Source organism: Dermacentor andersoni, chromosome 10 (genome assembly GCF_023375885.2).
Source record: "Dermacentor andersoni chromosome 10, qqDerAnde1_hic_scaffold, whole genome shotgun sequence".
Classification (NCBI taxonomy): Eukaryota; Metazoa; Arthropoda; class Arachnida; order Ixodida; family Ixodidae; genus Dermacentor; species Dermacentor andersoni.
In genome coordinates, this window is record NC_092823.1 from 90,177,973 (window position 1) to 90,194,629 (window position 16,657).

Below are 16,657 nucleotides of genomic sequence, written 5' to 3' on the forward strand. Positions count from 1 at the left end.
AAGTACTTGGCGTTCCTAGACCCTGTACCCACCGCAGATTACAGCCCATATGGCCGCGCTCAGCCGTGCCATACGCAGCCGCCACCGGATTAGAACGGTCCCTGGTGCCCTGCGCGCGATGGAAGACGGCGCGCTTCCTCCCCGCCCGCCTCCTTTGTGCGTGCGAGATCTAGCCATCATCCTCGGCCCACCCTCACAAGCTTTCACTCGCACCCACAGCATACGGCGCGTGGTCACGATGTTATCGCACTTGGACTTTATACGGAAGACACGACGAGGGCGAAAATAAGCCTGGAGTGTCCATACAAGTGCTATCGCAATATATGGACACTCCAGGCGAATTTTTGCCGTCGCCATCGCCGTGATGTTTTGTATAAAGTACAAAGGCGATAACACCGCCGCCGCGCGTTGTGTGCTATATGTGCGAGTAAAAGCACGCGAAGGAAGCCGACGATCGCGGCTTACTCCGGCGCGCGCGATGGAAGAAAGCGGAGCGCAAGCGCGCCGTCTTGCGTCGCGCGAAAGGCTCTGGGGAAATGGGGAGGGAGGGAGGGGGTGCGGCGTTGTGCTCCTGTAGCAACTGCGCATTTCGCGACCAGGCGCAAGGGGAACTGACGATGGCGGCTCTACGTCGCGCGCCATATATGGAGGAAAGCGGTAGGCAGCGCGGGAGGAAGGGAGGGCAGGGTGGCTTCGACACCGCCAAGTGCGCACTTTGGACGGCCGCGCGCAGTCGCGCGCGCCGTTTCTTGGAAGGGATCAGATACGGCTCGTACCTCTGTGCGCGCTGTGTTCTCGCCGTTCTTGCATAGAAGTGACAGACCTCCCCACGGTCATTTCGCTCACTACTGCTGCCTCGCTTGCTCACACCAGCCTTTTGACTGAGAGTGTCCGCGCTAATCGAGTGTGATGTATTCATGTTTGCTTGTGCGCGCCGATATCATGCTTCTTAATTCATTTAGGGAGCGAATGTTTCCAAGTTTATACGGCCGATAGAACTAATGTCCTTACATCGCATAGCTACCTACTAATTTGATATCACAATCGACGCTTCGCCTTTCAGGCGAAACTGCAACATTTTTTTATATCCTATTCAACCAAAAGTACTGTACGTGTTCTTATTTTGTGCATGTAGAATACACACGCCATGCGCACTAAGCTAACGTATGTAATTTCCTTGTGCATTTAGGGTGCACGTCAAGAACTCCAGGTGTTCAAAAGAAATTACTCTGATTTCGACACCGCCATTGTGACAAATGTTGAAAAGTGACATTTTACAAAATATATTAGCTATATTTTATTAATTAGCAACGTCACTCTGCAATTTATCTTGCAAGTAATCCAGTTGATGTGGCGGAATCGCATTATCTACCGCAAGAGAATGTTGGTGGTGGTGGTGGCGGTGGCGGTGTTCTATCATAAAAACGTTTACGAAGAGGAGACACAAATACGCACAGTTTTCTGTGGGAATAATGGGAAATCTACGGGGCGCGGAGCTTCTGCACATCTGTTACCGCGCCATGTGGTCCGGCAGCGCTTTTGGTTTCTCGGAACAGACGCCAGTTTCCACGTGCGACGGTTTTGCGGCGGTTTTGCGACAGCCACCATATAAGTCAACTATAACACTCAGTGGAGTATTTTGTCTTGCGGTGGCGGTGGTGGTGTCGGTTTGTAGCAACAGGCGGGTGTAGTCTGGCGATCGAGGCCGTCAATTGCTCCGCCCGAGTGTCTCTTACAATACCTCTGCGGTGTTAAACCAAATGTAATTCAAAATAGTGCCTCTTAAGGGGAAGCTTTAGCTCGGGGGCTCGTATCTAAATTCATGGAAAAGGAGAAAATTGGCACTGGCTTAGCTCGGCTATGCCAGGATATGCGTAGCGAAAGCTAAGGCATAGCATGGTTAGCCTTGCTTAAAATCTTGATTGCAAGTCCAGGTTAGTCTGGTTGTCTAGCTATGTTGCGGCGTTTAGCCAGTCGTTCGGCGCGCTGTTCGTCTGTTTCCTGGGCGATTCGTTTCCTCTTCACCCCGTTCCGATGTCGATTCCAGGCCTCCTCCTGCTTATCAGAATTGTCGCCTTCCATACTGCCGCCTCAAATGTGGTTGCGGAGCACGCGAGCTCTCCTTTTCAATCCTCCGACATGTTATCAGGCATGCGACGCAGCTGCGAAGCGAGCGGAGGCGAGCGCAACGACGAGGAACGCCGTGTGACGTCATACCAAACGGTGGCGGAAAGGCGCGGCGCTGCGCAGCGGCGGAACACCTGTGGCTCGGCGCTACTAGTGGCGCATGCGCAGTAGTGACTAGGGAGCGAGAGAGAGAGAAATATCTGCGGCGAGGCGAGCGTTGTGACGTCATGTGCCTCCTCGGAGCACCGTCACGGCGAAATCGCAAGTTCGCGGCCGGTAAAGATCTCGATTTAAAATCGTTTTTCTTGGCAAAAACATTAACAAGTTTGATGAGGTTTGTTGCATTTAAGTGAAACGCTTAAAATGTAGTGACTCTTCGTAGCAAATTTTCAATTTATGCTGTCAAAATTTTAATAAAAATGATTGAAAATTGCAAATTTTCATAAAACGAAACTATGAAGTTTCCAACTCTCGAACTCAGCAACAAAAAAAACGATATCACAATTCTGTGAATTACATGATAGTACATCTAAAGCGGACAAAAGGTGCTGTAGTATACAAGGCTCTTATATGTACCGCTTATATATGAGCAGGAATTTCGCAAAACCCTTGTAAACAATGAAATGAATTCAAGTACAATATAAACTGACATATCAAATTTGTCCGCTTTGAATGCTCTGGCGGATGCAGTTTACAGAACTGCGATATCTGTTCTCGTAGAAGAGCGAATAATTTGTAAACTTAGTGCTCCTATGTTTTGTAGCTGGCCAATCTTTGAAAATTTGTTATAAAGCAGCCAGACCCTAAATAGAAATTTCGCTTGCAACAGTCATTTGAATTCAGCTTTCTCTCTCAAACGCAACATATTTCATTAAAGTCTGCCCAGTAGTTACCTCACAAAAGCGCTTCTGCGTTTTCCATGTATTTGAATAGGCGGCAACGGAGTTCGGCCCAAGCTAAGCTTCCTTTTAAGAATGTAATAAGGAGACGTGCAGCTTCTTTGCGGGCTGTAACTAATCCTTCTAGGAAGACAAGGCGTTGCAGGTATGTATGCGGAAGGTCCTGCTTTTGCAGGTCCTCCAGAAGAGCGTCACTTTCGTCTTGGTATTTCGCCAACGACCACAGAAAGTGATCAATATCTCATGTCTCGCTGCATGCCGTACAGTTAGGAGAACGGATGCGCCTCGTCCTAAATAACCATGCTGGTGTACGAGCAGGTCCTTTTCTTATTCGACATAAAACTGAAGCTTCCTGTCGGCGAAATCTTTTGGTTACACAGGGCATATGTGGCGGAACGAAAAGTTACTCAGAGTGGTTTAGAACGCCAGGTTTTTTTCAGTTGAATACACTTTGGGGCCTTGACTTGAGGAAGCTGATAGCGCGTTGCGTAGAGAGGCATCAGCTTTTTCGTTGCCAGCAATACCAATGTTGGAGAGAATCCACGGAAACTTTAGCTGTGAAGCCTGCGCTGCCGAGTTCTTTCACAGGGGCTAGTGATTCTTGCGGGAATTGATGGACGGTTGACCACGACAGAGATGCGGCAGCGCAACATATATGAGTCCGTAAGAAGAACCACATTCTGTGGAGGCAAAGTGTTTAGTTTGCGTACAGCAGCCGCTATTGCCACGCCTTCCACAACTGTCTTATTTAGCGGTTGTAAATAGGATGGTTATGCTTTCTCTTCCCCAGTTTAAATTCCCACGGATGGAAGGGCGGGATTAATTTCAGACGCGCTCTCGCTTGCGCGGCCTTCGCCTTCGTAGCATCCCCTCCACTCCCACAGAAATTTGTCCGTGAGTACAGCTGCCAACTGCCACCAGTAGGGGCACTACGCCTGCCAGCTTCAGAGAAGAAAATGTGGAGAACAGCACAATAAAACGGACACCTGGGGCGTCGCAGGCTCATCGAGCAGCTGTAAACATCCAGAAAATGATTCCCAAATTAGCATAAAATGAGACCAAACCAGAGAGATTAACGTGTATTCTACAATCGGGAGTCCGCATGTGTCACCTGAACAGCCGGTCTTCATAAACCGGCGTATCAAACTACGGAATATTTTCGACTTTCGCTAGCTGACGAAGCAGTTCGTTATAAGGCGATTTATCTGTACAATAACGCATCTCTGGTCGAGGCCCTTGGTTCTGGACCCGTGCCGACTCAGAAAAAAAAATTAAATTATGGGGTTTTACGTGCCAAAACCACTTTCTGATTATGAGGCACGCCGTAGTGGAGGACTCCGCATATTTCGACCACCTGGGGTTCTTTAACGTGCACCTAAATCTAAGTACACGGGGCGACTCAGAAAAGCATTCTTAATGCGTGCGCGCTTGTCCACGTGCACCCACCGATGGGACTGGCCGGGTCCTGGGCGTGGGGCGCGGGCGAGAGCAGAGGCGACAGGGAGCGCGGCCGAGGTGACGTCGGCTCGGGCAGCGTCTCGGGCGACGGGGTGCGTCGCTCGGCCGATATGGAGAGCCGGTGCACGAGCAGCGGCATGGCCCGGGCGTCCACCGACTTGGCGCGGGCCACCAGCGGCGAGCGCCGGAGCCTGGCCGAGGGCCCGTCCCCGCCGCCGGCGTCGTCCATGTGCACGTCCGGCAGCGAGAGTCGAACGCAGCCACCGCACTCCTCCTCGTCTTCGCCCCGGTCCCGGAAGATGGACAGGTTCTGCGAGCGGGTGGGCACGCGAGGGTTCACACACGTCATCGGGCCCTCCCCGTTTGCACTGATGGGCACGAGAAAGTTGGAATGGTCTATGTATGAATGTATACTGGTATGAATGCATAAACAAGAGGCAGATTCTAGAGACGGATTCGTTCAGACAATAGCCGCTGTTATGTAAACTGTTAAGTGTCAATAGACCTATTGAAAACTTAGGTTTACAGGATCGTGGAGACTTGAAGTGAACAATGTTCGAACAAGTAATGTCGCTGCGGCGCATGTTTCGACAAAGGGATTTCTCGACAAAGGGACAAAGTTATTTTATCGTAACGCTGACATTAAGTACATTTCTTTAATGTCAACACAAATGTAGAAAGGGACTTTTGCCAACAGGGATAAAATTTTCCCTTCGTGGAAATATTCATTTCAGCCACATCTTTTGTTCCCGATGTTCTTGCTGCCGAACACAAGTTCCTTTGTCGAAAAATTGACTCCAGGGACATTCCCTGTCCGAACGAAGGCTATTAGTAAATATAACGATTTGCACACGTCGACACGTGTCATCAGTGCAATTCCACGACATATTCGTCTGCGCAATAAATATCACGCATGGGTGTGACGAAGGCACCGAACTTTAAATTTTTGGTACCTCGTTGCAACAGACAGCTTTCTTTGTGCTTATTTCCCAGGTGATTTCCCAAACTCGCCAAATAAAGTTTCAGCTAACATCGGGGACGTCTAAATCCCCTTTCTAAGGTTTGTCCCACGTTGAATGCCAGTATCGGGCCGCGGGACTAGCCACAGATCTAAAGGTCGACACTGAGACCACGAAGAGAAACCGAGGTTTTAATGTCTCTTCTGACAAAGCCGGCCAAGCTACACCCGGATCATATGCACCCGCGCTTGCCCCGCTCACCAAAAGTCACACGCCGCAGCTCCTCTCGCTGGTGCACCTACCTCCAGGTGAACTATGCTTTTCGCAAATAATTCACACTGCAGGTGTCGGAGGTACACAAGTTGGGAGTGAACTTCTACTTCTTTTATCTGCAGGTATATTATCCTGCACCACCCGCCTTATTATAATCACAGGTGGTCTCCTGAGGTCTTCGTTTGCCGGCATAATATTCATTTTAGCATGCTATAGCCTACCCTGCGCTCGCGGGGAAGCACGTATACGTGCTTCCCCGCGAGCACAGATTATGATTCCCAGTGAGCATAGAGAGCACGGCGAAGGGATATTCGCGTTTCAGAAACATAGCGCACTTTACACGAAGCCTGGCTTTCCAAGGCGTAGAAGCGCGGTGGTGGTGTGTTTCGCGTCCCTTCCGTGCGGCGGCGCTGCAGTCGCCGGTGGAATTTCAGGACTGGGTTCCACGCGCTGATTTCGTCCGGTCGTCGCAGCACGTAAAACTTTGAGGACACCTAAGTACTTCTTAATAGTTGTGAACGCGAAAGCACTAGTGCCCACTAGAACGCCGCTGAGCGATCCTTCGAGTTTTGCGCTCCGAGTATTGCACCATAGCGGTACGTGGTGTCCGAGCCAGTAAGCACTAGCAGCCTGCGGTGCGAACGCCGCATGCCACCGACGCGGCCATGCTCTCTCCCCTCACGGTACCCCTGGCGCGCTATCGCCGCTGCAGGTGTGCCCTTTCGCCCGCTCTACCGCTCCACTCTGTCGAGGAGCGCTCGTGCCGAAAGCGAGGATGACGTGGCGCCGCGGCCATGCCCTCTCCCCTCACGCAACACCTGGCACTCCGTTGCGGCAGCAGGTGTCTCCTTTCACGCGCTCTGCTTCGTCACGGTACAGCTCATGACGTGGCGCTGCAGCGAATGGCATGGCGAGTTTAAGTGTCGTTTCACTGTTACAGATGACAGACGCCGGCTTCTTCAATGGGCCAAATGACGCTTTCGCATTTATAAGCTCTCGCGCGAAAGGGTGCGGCGCATGTTTCTTCTGACTTGCGTTCTGTGCTCTGCTCGATTCGCGTACTACTTTTCTGCCTGGAAGCTGATGACATCACTGTTCACAGAAGTTGCGGCTGCGAGCACAGCGCAAAATTCACAGGGCCCTGAACCACCCCTCGGGCTTGGTGAAATAACATAGTCCGCGGGTAGCATACGCTGTTGTGAAGATCTCAGCGAAGTTCTGCTGTCCTACGCGGTCCGTGGAACTCGCAAGCGGAGCGAGAAGTCACCTTTTTCTCAAACGCTCTCGTTTCAAAATCCCCATGATCCTCGCTGTCTTCTGTGTGCCTTATTTTGCCATAAAGCACACTCCAATACGCGGCTGCTATTGGTCGCTGCGCTTGGCTACACCGCGGCTGCCGCGAGGTGCCGCCACGAGTCCAGTGGCTAAGCGCACTGCGGCTCTCTGAGGGCAGCCGCGTTTTGCTTACGTATAGCGCGGCATAGACACCAAATCGGAAATTTGAACTGCGCGCCACGGTGACGTCTCCGCCGTAGCCTTCGCAGTGCAAAGCATTGGAAGAGGAAGGAGAGCACAGCTGAGGCCCGTGTTTGATTGCCGATAACTCCGCTTCTGCTGAACGCATTGAAGTACTTTCTGCGGCAAAGTGGTTCTGAGATAAGCCTATATTCACTTCAAATGACTTTCTCCACTTCGATAAAAGGTGGTTCAGGGCCCCTTTAAGTATGTATACATGATTTGAATGCGAAAGCATTGACTTCTCTAATTAATTGGTTACGTCAAAGATGTGTGACGTCATACATTGTCACCCGTCCTTCACAACTATACCACAATCCGCCTTAATCCACCTTAATCCATCGTTGCACTAATCTGTACCAACCTTAATGCACTTTAGTTCCCCTTCATTTACTCCACCATAATTTATTTTACCTTAAGTCACCTTACGCTAGCTTGCTCTAACATACTCTAATTCACCTTAATTCACTTTATTCGCATTAATCGCCCATCACTGCTACTACTTAACGTTGTTGTACCGTTTGCTATTTGCTGTATTACTGCCGACGTAATAAAGGACGCTGATGACGGCGCACCGATTTTCGGTACCACTCGTTGCGGGCAACACCGCCGGCTTTTTTGTCTCGTGAGACATACAATCTTTTTTTTTATTATTATTAATAACACGAGCAACGCTACAAGCGTGCGGCTAAGCCCGCTAGCTAGCGTGGCGTCTCAATGCAGGAGCCAGAGACGAACAAACGCCGACGTGCCGAAGAAACACCAAAGGAAAGCCCGGAAAACGATCGCACGAGCGATTCAACAGCACGCTGGGCGTTCGAAAGCAGCGACAGCTTGGGCCACGCATCGTACTGTACGCGCCTTGTCCGCCTCAGCAATCGGCGCACGCTGCTGCGAATATGCGCAGTTGCCGTGTGGCGACGACGTCGTAAGCGCTCTTCCGTTTTCCCCGCTCGGCAAAATCTGCTTCAGTGAACTTTGATGAGCTGTCTCAAGCTTTCAGAGGAAATAACAAAGGGTTATAATAAATGCTCCAGCTGCGCGCGTATTCTACCGAATCAAAGTGCTCCGTCTCTGTTTTTTCGTTGTTGTTGTTGTTGTTGTTGTACAAATTGGAGCACAATTTTCGTAAACGTCGCGTTGTCTTCTCAAAAGCTCTTGTTTTCTTTCATGCTCACTTTGCCTGAAAAAAAAATCTTCAGCAAAATGAGTAGCCCGACAACTGGCAGGGCACTTTCATTCTTTCTTTTTTTGACAATTTGCAAAAAGTATTCAGTAGTTGCGAAAATGCTTAAAACGCTTAAAAATTTAAGACTATGTTATCATGAAGAAACAGTGCCTTCGCAGAAACAAAACACACGTACCGTGTACGGGCTGAACGGACAACAATAAAGCCTTTTTTTTTTCGGAAAGAACCTAGCATTACAATTCAGCAGACATTTAAACAAAGGCGACGTAATGAGAAATAACCCAGAACTTTTTCTTTTCTTTCAGGATCGGGTTGGGTGTACAGGTCGCAGCTACCGACACTCGGGAACAAGCAGCAGCACCCTGTCAACAACGTCGTCTGTGTCCTGCCCCTGTTCAGCGAGCGGACATTTTGACTTTATTCGCTCATTTCGTTGTGTACCAACTGTAAACAAACCCCAGGTTGTTGGCGGCGTTGCCATGGATGTTTTGCTTCGCCTATAGCAGTGAACAGCCAGTAGAAGAACACTCCGGAACAACGACGAAAACAGCAGCTATTACGTGTGGCTACAGTATGTGTTGTTATGCCGTTTTCACCTCGTCATAACATAACATAACATAAGTGATGTCGTCCGTCACCACGGTGGTGGATGACACTTTGCGCCAAATCTACAGATGACGCTAGACATTTTTTGGTACATACCTATTTATGTATTCATTTATTATTCTGTACTTTCTCTTTATGCATGCATTAATTGATTTCTTCGGCTATGTTTACCTAATCGCATCTTGTTTCTGTGATGTATATTTTCATGTACCCAGTTATCCAGTATTTTCTGTCGTCGATTTTTTTTTCTTTTTAAAGAGAGATAAAAGTTTAATGATGGGAAATGCAGAAAGGTCGGCCTGATGTACATTCGTTTAGCCAGATACTCTGTGTTGGGGGAAGGGGAAGAAAAAAGGTGCATGATTGCTGACGATGATGAGAAAAGATGTAAAGCATATAGTAAACAGTTTGGACTACTTAAATCCTACATTCCTGGCCCATGCTTTTGAATATATCAAGTAAGGCCTGTGCGGCCTTAAAATTCGATTTAACGTCAGGCCAAGGGCCTAAAATAACGTCTCCAACAGCGGCAGGCTGCCGAGGCACGTAAGGACATTGTTCAACTTTTGACGCTCTTCCGCGTACCGAGGGCATTCACACAGTACGTGACCTATAGTCTCTTTCACATTGCACAGTTTTGAATCTTACAGCTAGGGCAATGGATCTTAGCCCGCCCGTTTGTTCTAAAAAGAAAAGCTACACATCATCATCATCCCCTGTTGCTAAGTTCGGAAGGTGGCAGGCCAGCGCAAAAATCAGACGCCGCTTGCAACTCGCGCATGCACAGGGGTGACGACTCTGTATGTATGAGGCCTCTGTCTTAAACTGTCGTAAGGCAGAGCTGTGCACTCAGCATCCAGCGCAACGAAACTGGGTAGAGCACCTAGAAAGGCACGTTCGAAGCGTCAAAATAGTAGATAAAACATTAAATGCGTTAAAAAACCAAACGGCAGGAGGTTCGACGGGATTGTGGGTCCGGTAAAGCGCGAAGAACGACACGTTCCTTGCAATCCAACTTTAAGTATATAACAAATGTAACATCGAAAAACAATTTCTAAACGCGTCCACCAGCCCAACTGCATTCCCTAACTCACTGTCTTTTAGTCAAGCCTTGCATGTCTCAGTATTGGATGACGGAGTAACCGGTGCTCAATTGTGGCTTTGTTTATTACGCTTTATCTTTCTGAATTTCTAAGCAAACATATTTTTTCCAAGCGGATGAAGACGAATAAAACTGCGCATGCATTTCATCGTGGATCCTTCAATTGATAGGTGGTGTCTAATATATGGGTACTGCGACGTGTTTTCAGGTTCCCGCAATCGGGTCCGGCGCATGCAGCCTGCAAAAAGAGTAGCCTTTGAGACTGGTTTCTGTTACTCTGGGGAAGCCGTTGCTGGGGCGCGGATGTGAAAACCACCGAAACAGCGCGATATTTTGTTGAAAATGGTCAAATTGCAAAGTCGTAAAGCCATTTGAAGCCAGAAGGATGACGTTTAGTGACAAATACTTGTTTTATACCCATCAACGTCACACGACGGATAAACTACCGCACCTTCCGCTCCCGCTGACACTGAAGACAGAGTTCCGCCTCGTAATTTTCTGTGGCAGGTTCTATGCTTCGCGGAAGCACAAATAGGTTAAGCGAGTTTGCACAACAAGGCCCGTATTCGCAGAACGTCTATTGCGCAAGCACAATCCGGAACTGATCATCACAGTGGCGATTGTCTGACCAGCACACCAATGACTATTGAGAATATCGGTCTCTGGAACGCCGGCCAATAGTTTGTAAGAGAAATTCTGCAGGTACTTGTCATCGCTATCCCTTCTACAGGTTAGCCTGTAACAGAAGTTGCGTGGCGAGAAATATAAAAATACGCGTAATAAGCACCGCATCTGATGAAATGGTGGTTCTATAGTACAAGTAGTGATCCTAGAAAAACAATCCACAAGTAGGTGCTCGGAAGACTTTAGCGAACACTGAAGTGTGCCAAGTGATGTCACGGAAGAGTGATCATAGCGCGAGTTCGTCGGATAACCATGCCCGTCGGATCTGAGAAGCCAGAGCATCCAGCGGACCGCAGCGGCATCGTACTTAATTGGCGAGCCAAAGAACGTTATTTGGGTGCCTGATGACCAAGTTCTAAGCCCGCGACAATGACTGTAGTACTTGAAGTGTGCCGAATCCTGCGCATATTGCAGATGTCAAACTAGCAAGAAACAAAGGGTGCCGGATTATTGCCAAGTACCAGCCTCAATCTAGTTGCACTGTTTTTACTTACATGCTTGCACTCTCCACGCCTGCCTTCCTACGCGTAGTTCGTCTTTAATACAGAATACGCTGCGAAATAGTCCTTTGGACTCGTGCACCTGCCTCCGGTGTTCTGTCACGCCGCGTTGGCTTGCCAAACCGCCAGAATGTCGGGTACCCATTGTTTGACAGCTTCTGCAAGCGCAGAAAAACTTACAGTGACGCAAACCGCCGTCCCGGCCGAAACGCCTTCCCGCGGTTCGGGTCACTGCGAGCTTTCCCGCGCTTGCAGAAACTCTCAAACAACGAAGCTCTCAAAACACCGCCTTGCCGGCCTCAGCGAAGCAAGGCGCGCTGCTACGCACAGCGCTACTCCGCGGCTAACCGAGGAACAAGGTCAGGTCACGTGGCGCGAGTCACAAACATCCATCCGCAAAAGCAAGGCGAGCAACGAAGGCTGTGTAGCCGAGGCCCTTCGTTGCGGACTTCAGCGCAACGCTCGTTTTCTCCGGACAAATGAAAAACGCGCAACGAAGCGCCGCTGACCGCCAACATACGACAGCTCGCGTGTCGCGCCAGATACTTATGTCGTCGAATCTCCCTATGGGTCGCTGTTTTTCTTTATTTTTGTTTTCTCGGCCAGTAGATGTTTTCGTTCCTTTTGTGGCCCTGCAGCGAAGCGTTGCACGTACCTGCGAATCCTGCATTCCGCCGATGTCGGCCTGTTGCGCCTGCTTTCAACAAGTGCCTCTGCGGTCGTTAACTTGCGCACGCACACCCGGGCTTCTTCAACGCGACCCGCCGTTACGCCGAGTCTTTCGCTCCGCTTCGACGCGATGCGTAGCCGAGAGGGCAACGCACGCTCGAGGCGGCAACGCACTGCAGTTCACTGTCGCTTCCCTTTCTCGCCAATCGGACCTACGCACGTCGGCCGCAGGTTTCGCAACGCCCGGCAGGTGCCCGCGGTACGCGCAGGAGACTCGCCCGGCTGCCGAATGGAGAAGCGGCGGGCCCACAAATCGCAGCCGTGCCAACATGCGCGATCTCAGACGCTACAGCTTTCTCTTCTTGCGCCGAATTGCGCAACCAGCCCCGCATTGTGGGTCGCTCCCGACGCCTGGCACCAAGAGCCACGACGCATCGAGCCGACGTCGACCACCTGTCACCTTCCTTCCACTTCCCCCGCAGCCAACGAAACACCCTCGCGACTTCGGGGAGCGCGAGGTGCGAGGGCTCCTGGGACGAGCGATCCAGATGAGCGAGCAAAAAAAAAAAAAAAAAAAGCAAAGGTGTGCGTGCGTGTGTACACGCACGTTCGTCACCGATTTGCCGGGTCACTGAAAACAAAAAACAAAAGGTAGAACGTCCGCCTTGCAATCGACCCCGATGCGAACGGCATAACGCGTTGCTGCTTTCAACCGCGCATTGTCTCGACGCGCAATAGCAAGCAACGAGAGCGCGTTCACGCGTTTCTTAAGAAGCTCGCGAGGCCCGCAGCGAAAGGATGCAGTGACTGTAAGATGCAATCTGCGCGTCTTGTCCGACGTGGCGGCGCGAAACCGGCAGCTGTGCGTCGCCGGTTGCAGGCGTGCACCTGGTGCACCGCTTTCGAGAGGTGGCACAGCCGCGAAGGAAGCAACCGCGACAGCCTCACCTTGAAGGCGAGCCGCTTCCAGTGGCCGTCGCTACCCCAGCTTCTGGAGCGCGCCGCCATTGCGCGTCTAGGCGACGACCCACGACGACGACGACAGGCACGGCCAACCGCGGCGTCGCTGGAGGACGCGGTGGGCAGTGCGCAGGCGCCGATCGACCGCGGCTGCTGCTGCTTCTGGCGGCCGCTGCGCCGCCGGTGGAAGACGAGCCGCCCTCTTGCCCCCCCCCACCGACATCGCAGCGCCACCCTTACCTATCACAACGCGAGCGTGCTCTCTCCCCGCTCACACCTTTTCCCGATTCCCTTTCGATAGCCTTTTCTTTCCTTTCTCGATTTTCTCTTTGTGTTTATCTTCTCTCTCTCTTTTCTTTCGTATTGACTGTTTCCCAAATGAGGATTGAAGGGAAAGAGTGGCGGCGGGGCGACGGCCCACTTTTTTTCTTTTCGCGTGCTAGGTTCATCAATTTCCCTCCATTTAATATGGCGCTCCCAAAGCGTACTTAAGTATCCCCCTAACTCCGGAGACAAGGTGAAGTCGTGATGTCGATTTAGGCGGTGGAGGCGTGGTGGGGTGGCACTTGCAAAGCTGTGAAGAACACCTGTACGGTTCCTCTCCTCCCTTTTCGATTAATGTATTCTCTCCCATCGCTATTTTTGTGTGTCTGTGTGTGTGTGCTAAGCGTTTTTCCTTCCTTCCCCCCTCTTCTTTTTTTCTTCTCTATATTGTCACTCACTAAGCTGCCAGCACGTGTCAGAGAAGCAGGGTGTTCTTATTCCCAGATAGCGCTTGCGTATCACCTGGTCTCATTTTCAAACTACGAAAATTCTCCTCCATTAGCTTTTAATTATGCGCTTCCGCCGTTCCGCTCTCCTCACTAGTGATGCCGAGGCAGAGCGCGGTGAATGCGGGCGGAGTGAAAAGGGGCCTTATTCAGGCTGAAGAGAGGACAGCACCTACGCGCGAGCAAGAAACTTCCTGCGGGTGATGAGCGAAATTGTTTTTTTTTTTTAAACGCTGAAGCGTAAATGACGCCTTAATGGAGACTAATAAACTCCACCTTAATACGTATCTTACCCCCGCCGTGTCAGTTCGACGAACGCCTTTATTGGTCCATTTAGTTATTTGTTTTCACAATTTACGACAGTATATTGAAGCTATGCGCGGCTTTTACACACACACACACTGCCTTTTTTTTCCTGTGACGTGGATGCAGCCCGAAATGACGGCTCTATGCCGCGCAGACGCCGCCCTTTGTATAGATCTGAACATAGCCGGTAGTTTTCTTTTACGTTTCGCTCTCTTTCATTATTGAAGGAAAAAAATAACCAAAGTTCAATTTCGAAAAAAACGGGGACTGGACAACGTCGCCTTACTGACATTTTCGGATGCAGCTTCACTGTTTCGGCGAAAGCTGTTAGTGGAGTATTTCTACGTACGCGTTACTGTTTTACAGTTACCGATATCGTTTTCCTCCAACTACTCGTGCGCGGTAGAGTTCGAGCTGTCGGAAGAAGGCGGTTCCGGTGTAACGGCAGAAAGAGGGCATTCATATAAAGCAAAATGAACATTTCCTCATTTCACAAGGCGTCTTTTGTCTACTTTATGAAGTTACACGTGACACAGATTCGATGGAGGCTTGTAAAGATCGTTCGCAATAATTTTTACTTAATAATAAACCGACTACGCATTAAGACTCTGCGTGATTGAGCAGTGGAAGCAAAAAAAACATCAAATGCCGCCCCAGTCAGCGCAGCCGGCGTAAGGCGTTCCAGCTAGCGTTCAAAACGCGCACGCCCAAAACCGAAACCGGTAGTGTGGTTCAGATATTAATGCCGGCCCATTAGAGCGCCACAGTCGATTTGGCCGCTCTTCAATGAAACAAAAGACCGACAGCGCATGCCTTTTATCTTACATCTTCTCAGGCTTAAATATTGAAAGTGCGAAAGAATAATAGAGCTCCAGCCTGAAGATTATGTAATTTTTATTGACGTGGGGCTGTGTACTACCTCCGGGAGCAGACCAGGAAAGAGGTTTGAAACATACCCGACACGAAAAAGTAATGGTAAATTCGCTTAGAAAGACGTTGGCTTTCATTAATGAACATGAATAAGATTGGCCGATGACAGGATTCAAACAGAACACCCCTAGCACAACAGCTCGTTTTTACTTAGCGTACGTTTACTTGAATTCACACCGCTACTACATCTGTGAGTCCTGCACTTCGTTTAACATTCTAACATGTTGCTATCGTATCTATTGCTTCTCCCTTATGGGGAAACCGTGATATTTCTTTTCTTTTTTTTTTGGCATTGAAACTGTGAAGCCTTGTGTTTGATCGTAAGCTGTCGTGCCAAGTTCTATGCAGAGTGTCACGAGGCACATTGAAGCTACAACATTGTAGCTTTTTACCAGTCGTCCCCTTTCCTCCGATTGAAGTATGAATTAAATAAAGTGTACTAAAGGCACTGGGCAGGGGGCATGGTGCTAGTGAATAAGAAGAAGATGACGAGGAGTGCTTGCTTCCCGTATACCACGGCTTAATTTCTATTCCCATAGGTCTGGTTTGGCACCTTCTCCTAAATGTTTTTACTGCAATGAACTCGAAACTATGGATCATTTTTTTATTGAGTGTCGTAGGTTCAAAGTGCATAGAAAACGACTTCTAGAAGGTCCCTTCCGCCGACTTGGATTAGCCATCACGCTACCTATCATTCTGTCTCTGGGGGCGTCGGCACTAGGACACTGTAATAGGAACGTATGTGATGCCATATATAATTTTATAATGGAAACAAGGAGACTTCCATGCTAATTTTACTGTTTTATTTTCCAAAACAAGAAACCAAAAAAAAGACTATTCACTTCTAATTTTAAGAAACTATAGCATGAAAATTATTATTAACGATTAGAATTAATTTAACATCTCATTTTCAATAAAAAAAATCCTATTTAGGCATTTATTCTTTTTGAACCCACTGCCGCCCGATTCATGGCCAATCCCCCGTAGTGGGTTGTGCTATATCTACAGGCTCCAAACCAAACCAAACCAAACCCGTTTCGATATAGCACCGACCTGTTTAAGCCTACCGCTGCAACCTAGAACTAGTGCTGCTAGGCGAACACCCCCGTTGCATTTGGTGGAGCTGCTGGGTTTTTCTTCAACATCCTGGAACTCCGCAGTCGGACGCTACCACCAGCTGTTGCAATGGATGAACTGGGACCGTCCCACGCTCCTGCTCCCGTGCCCCCGGCCATCGTCTGCTCTGGCGTTATCCGCCAGCGCGATCCGGCTATATTTAGCGGCACAGACGACCACGACGCGGAAGACTGGCTCGCCGAATATGACCGTGTAAGCGCCTATAATAAGTGGGACGACCGCGCCAAGCTCACAAATGTCATATTTTACTTGAATGACGTGGCCAACCTATGGTTCCGCAATCATGAAGTCGATTTTACCACCTGGTCGGCTTTCACGACGACTTTGGCTGAGGTCTTCGGCCGTCCCGCAGTTCGCCGGCTTCGCGCTGAGCAGCGCTTGCGTGGTCGAGCTCAACGCCAGAACGAGACCTTCACCAGTTATATTGGAGACGTGCTCTCGCTCTGCAAGCGCGTCAACTCATCTTTGGACGAAGCTGACAAGATCAAACATGTCATGAAAGGCATCGATGACCATGCCTTCCAGATGCTCGTCGCGAAGAGTCCCCGGACGATTGCCGAGGTCATACAGCTT

The 16,657-nt window shown here is 49.8% G+C and overlaps 2 protein-coding genes across 2 annotated transcripts in view; one reads left to right on the forward strand and one right to left on the reverse strand.

The window, feature by feature from the left end:
- Positions 1 to 10,250, forward strand: part of LOC126544291 (juvenile hormone acid O-methyltransferase-like) — a 177,196-nt gene extending 166,946 nt beyond the window's left edge. The window contains exon 6 of the mRNA XM_055062514.2: positions 8,726 to 10,250. Coding sequence (XP_054918489.1) covers positions 8,726 to 8,835 — 110 coding nt within the window. The 3' untranslated portion in view covers positions 8,836 to 10,250. The remainder of the gene's footprint in view (positions 1 to 8,725) is intronic.
- The window catches only part of LOC126544288 (synaptotagmin-5-like), a 45,561-nt gene extending 32,440 nt beyond the window's left edge, over positions 1 to 13,121 (reverse strand). Inside the window, exons 1-2 of the mRNA XM_050191548.3 lie at positions 12,930 to 13,121; positions 4,473 to 4,794 (exon numbers count right to left, since the gene is read on the reverse strand). Coding sequence (XP_050047505.1) covers positions 4,473 to 4,794; positions 12,930 to 12,989 — 382 coding nt within the window. The 5' untranslated portion in view covers positions 12,990 to 13,121. The remainder of the gene's footprint in view (positions 1 to 4,472; positions 4,795 to 12,929) is intronic.
- Between the last annotated feature and the right edge of the window lie 3,536 nt (positions 13,122 to 16,657).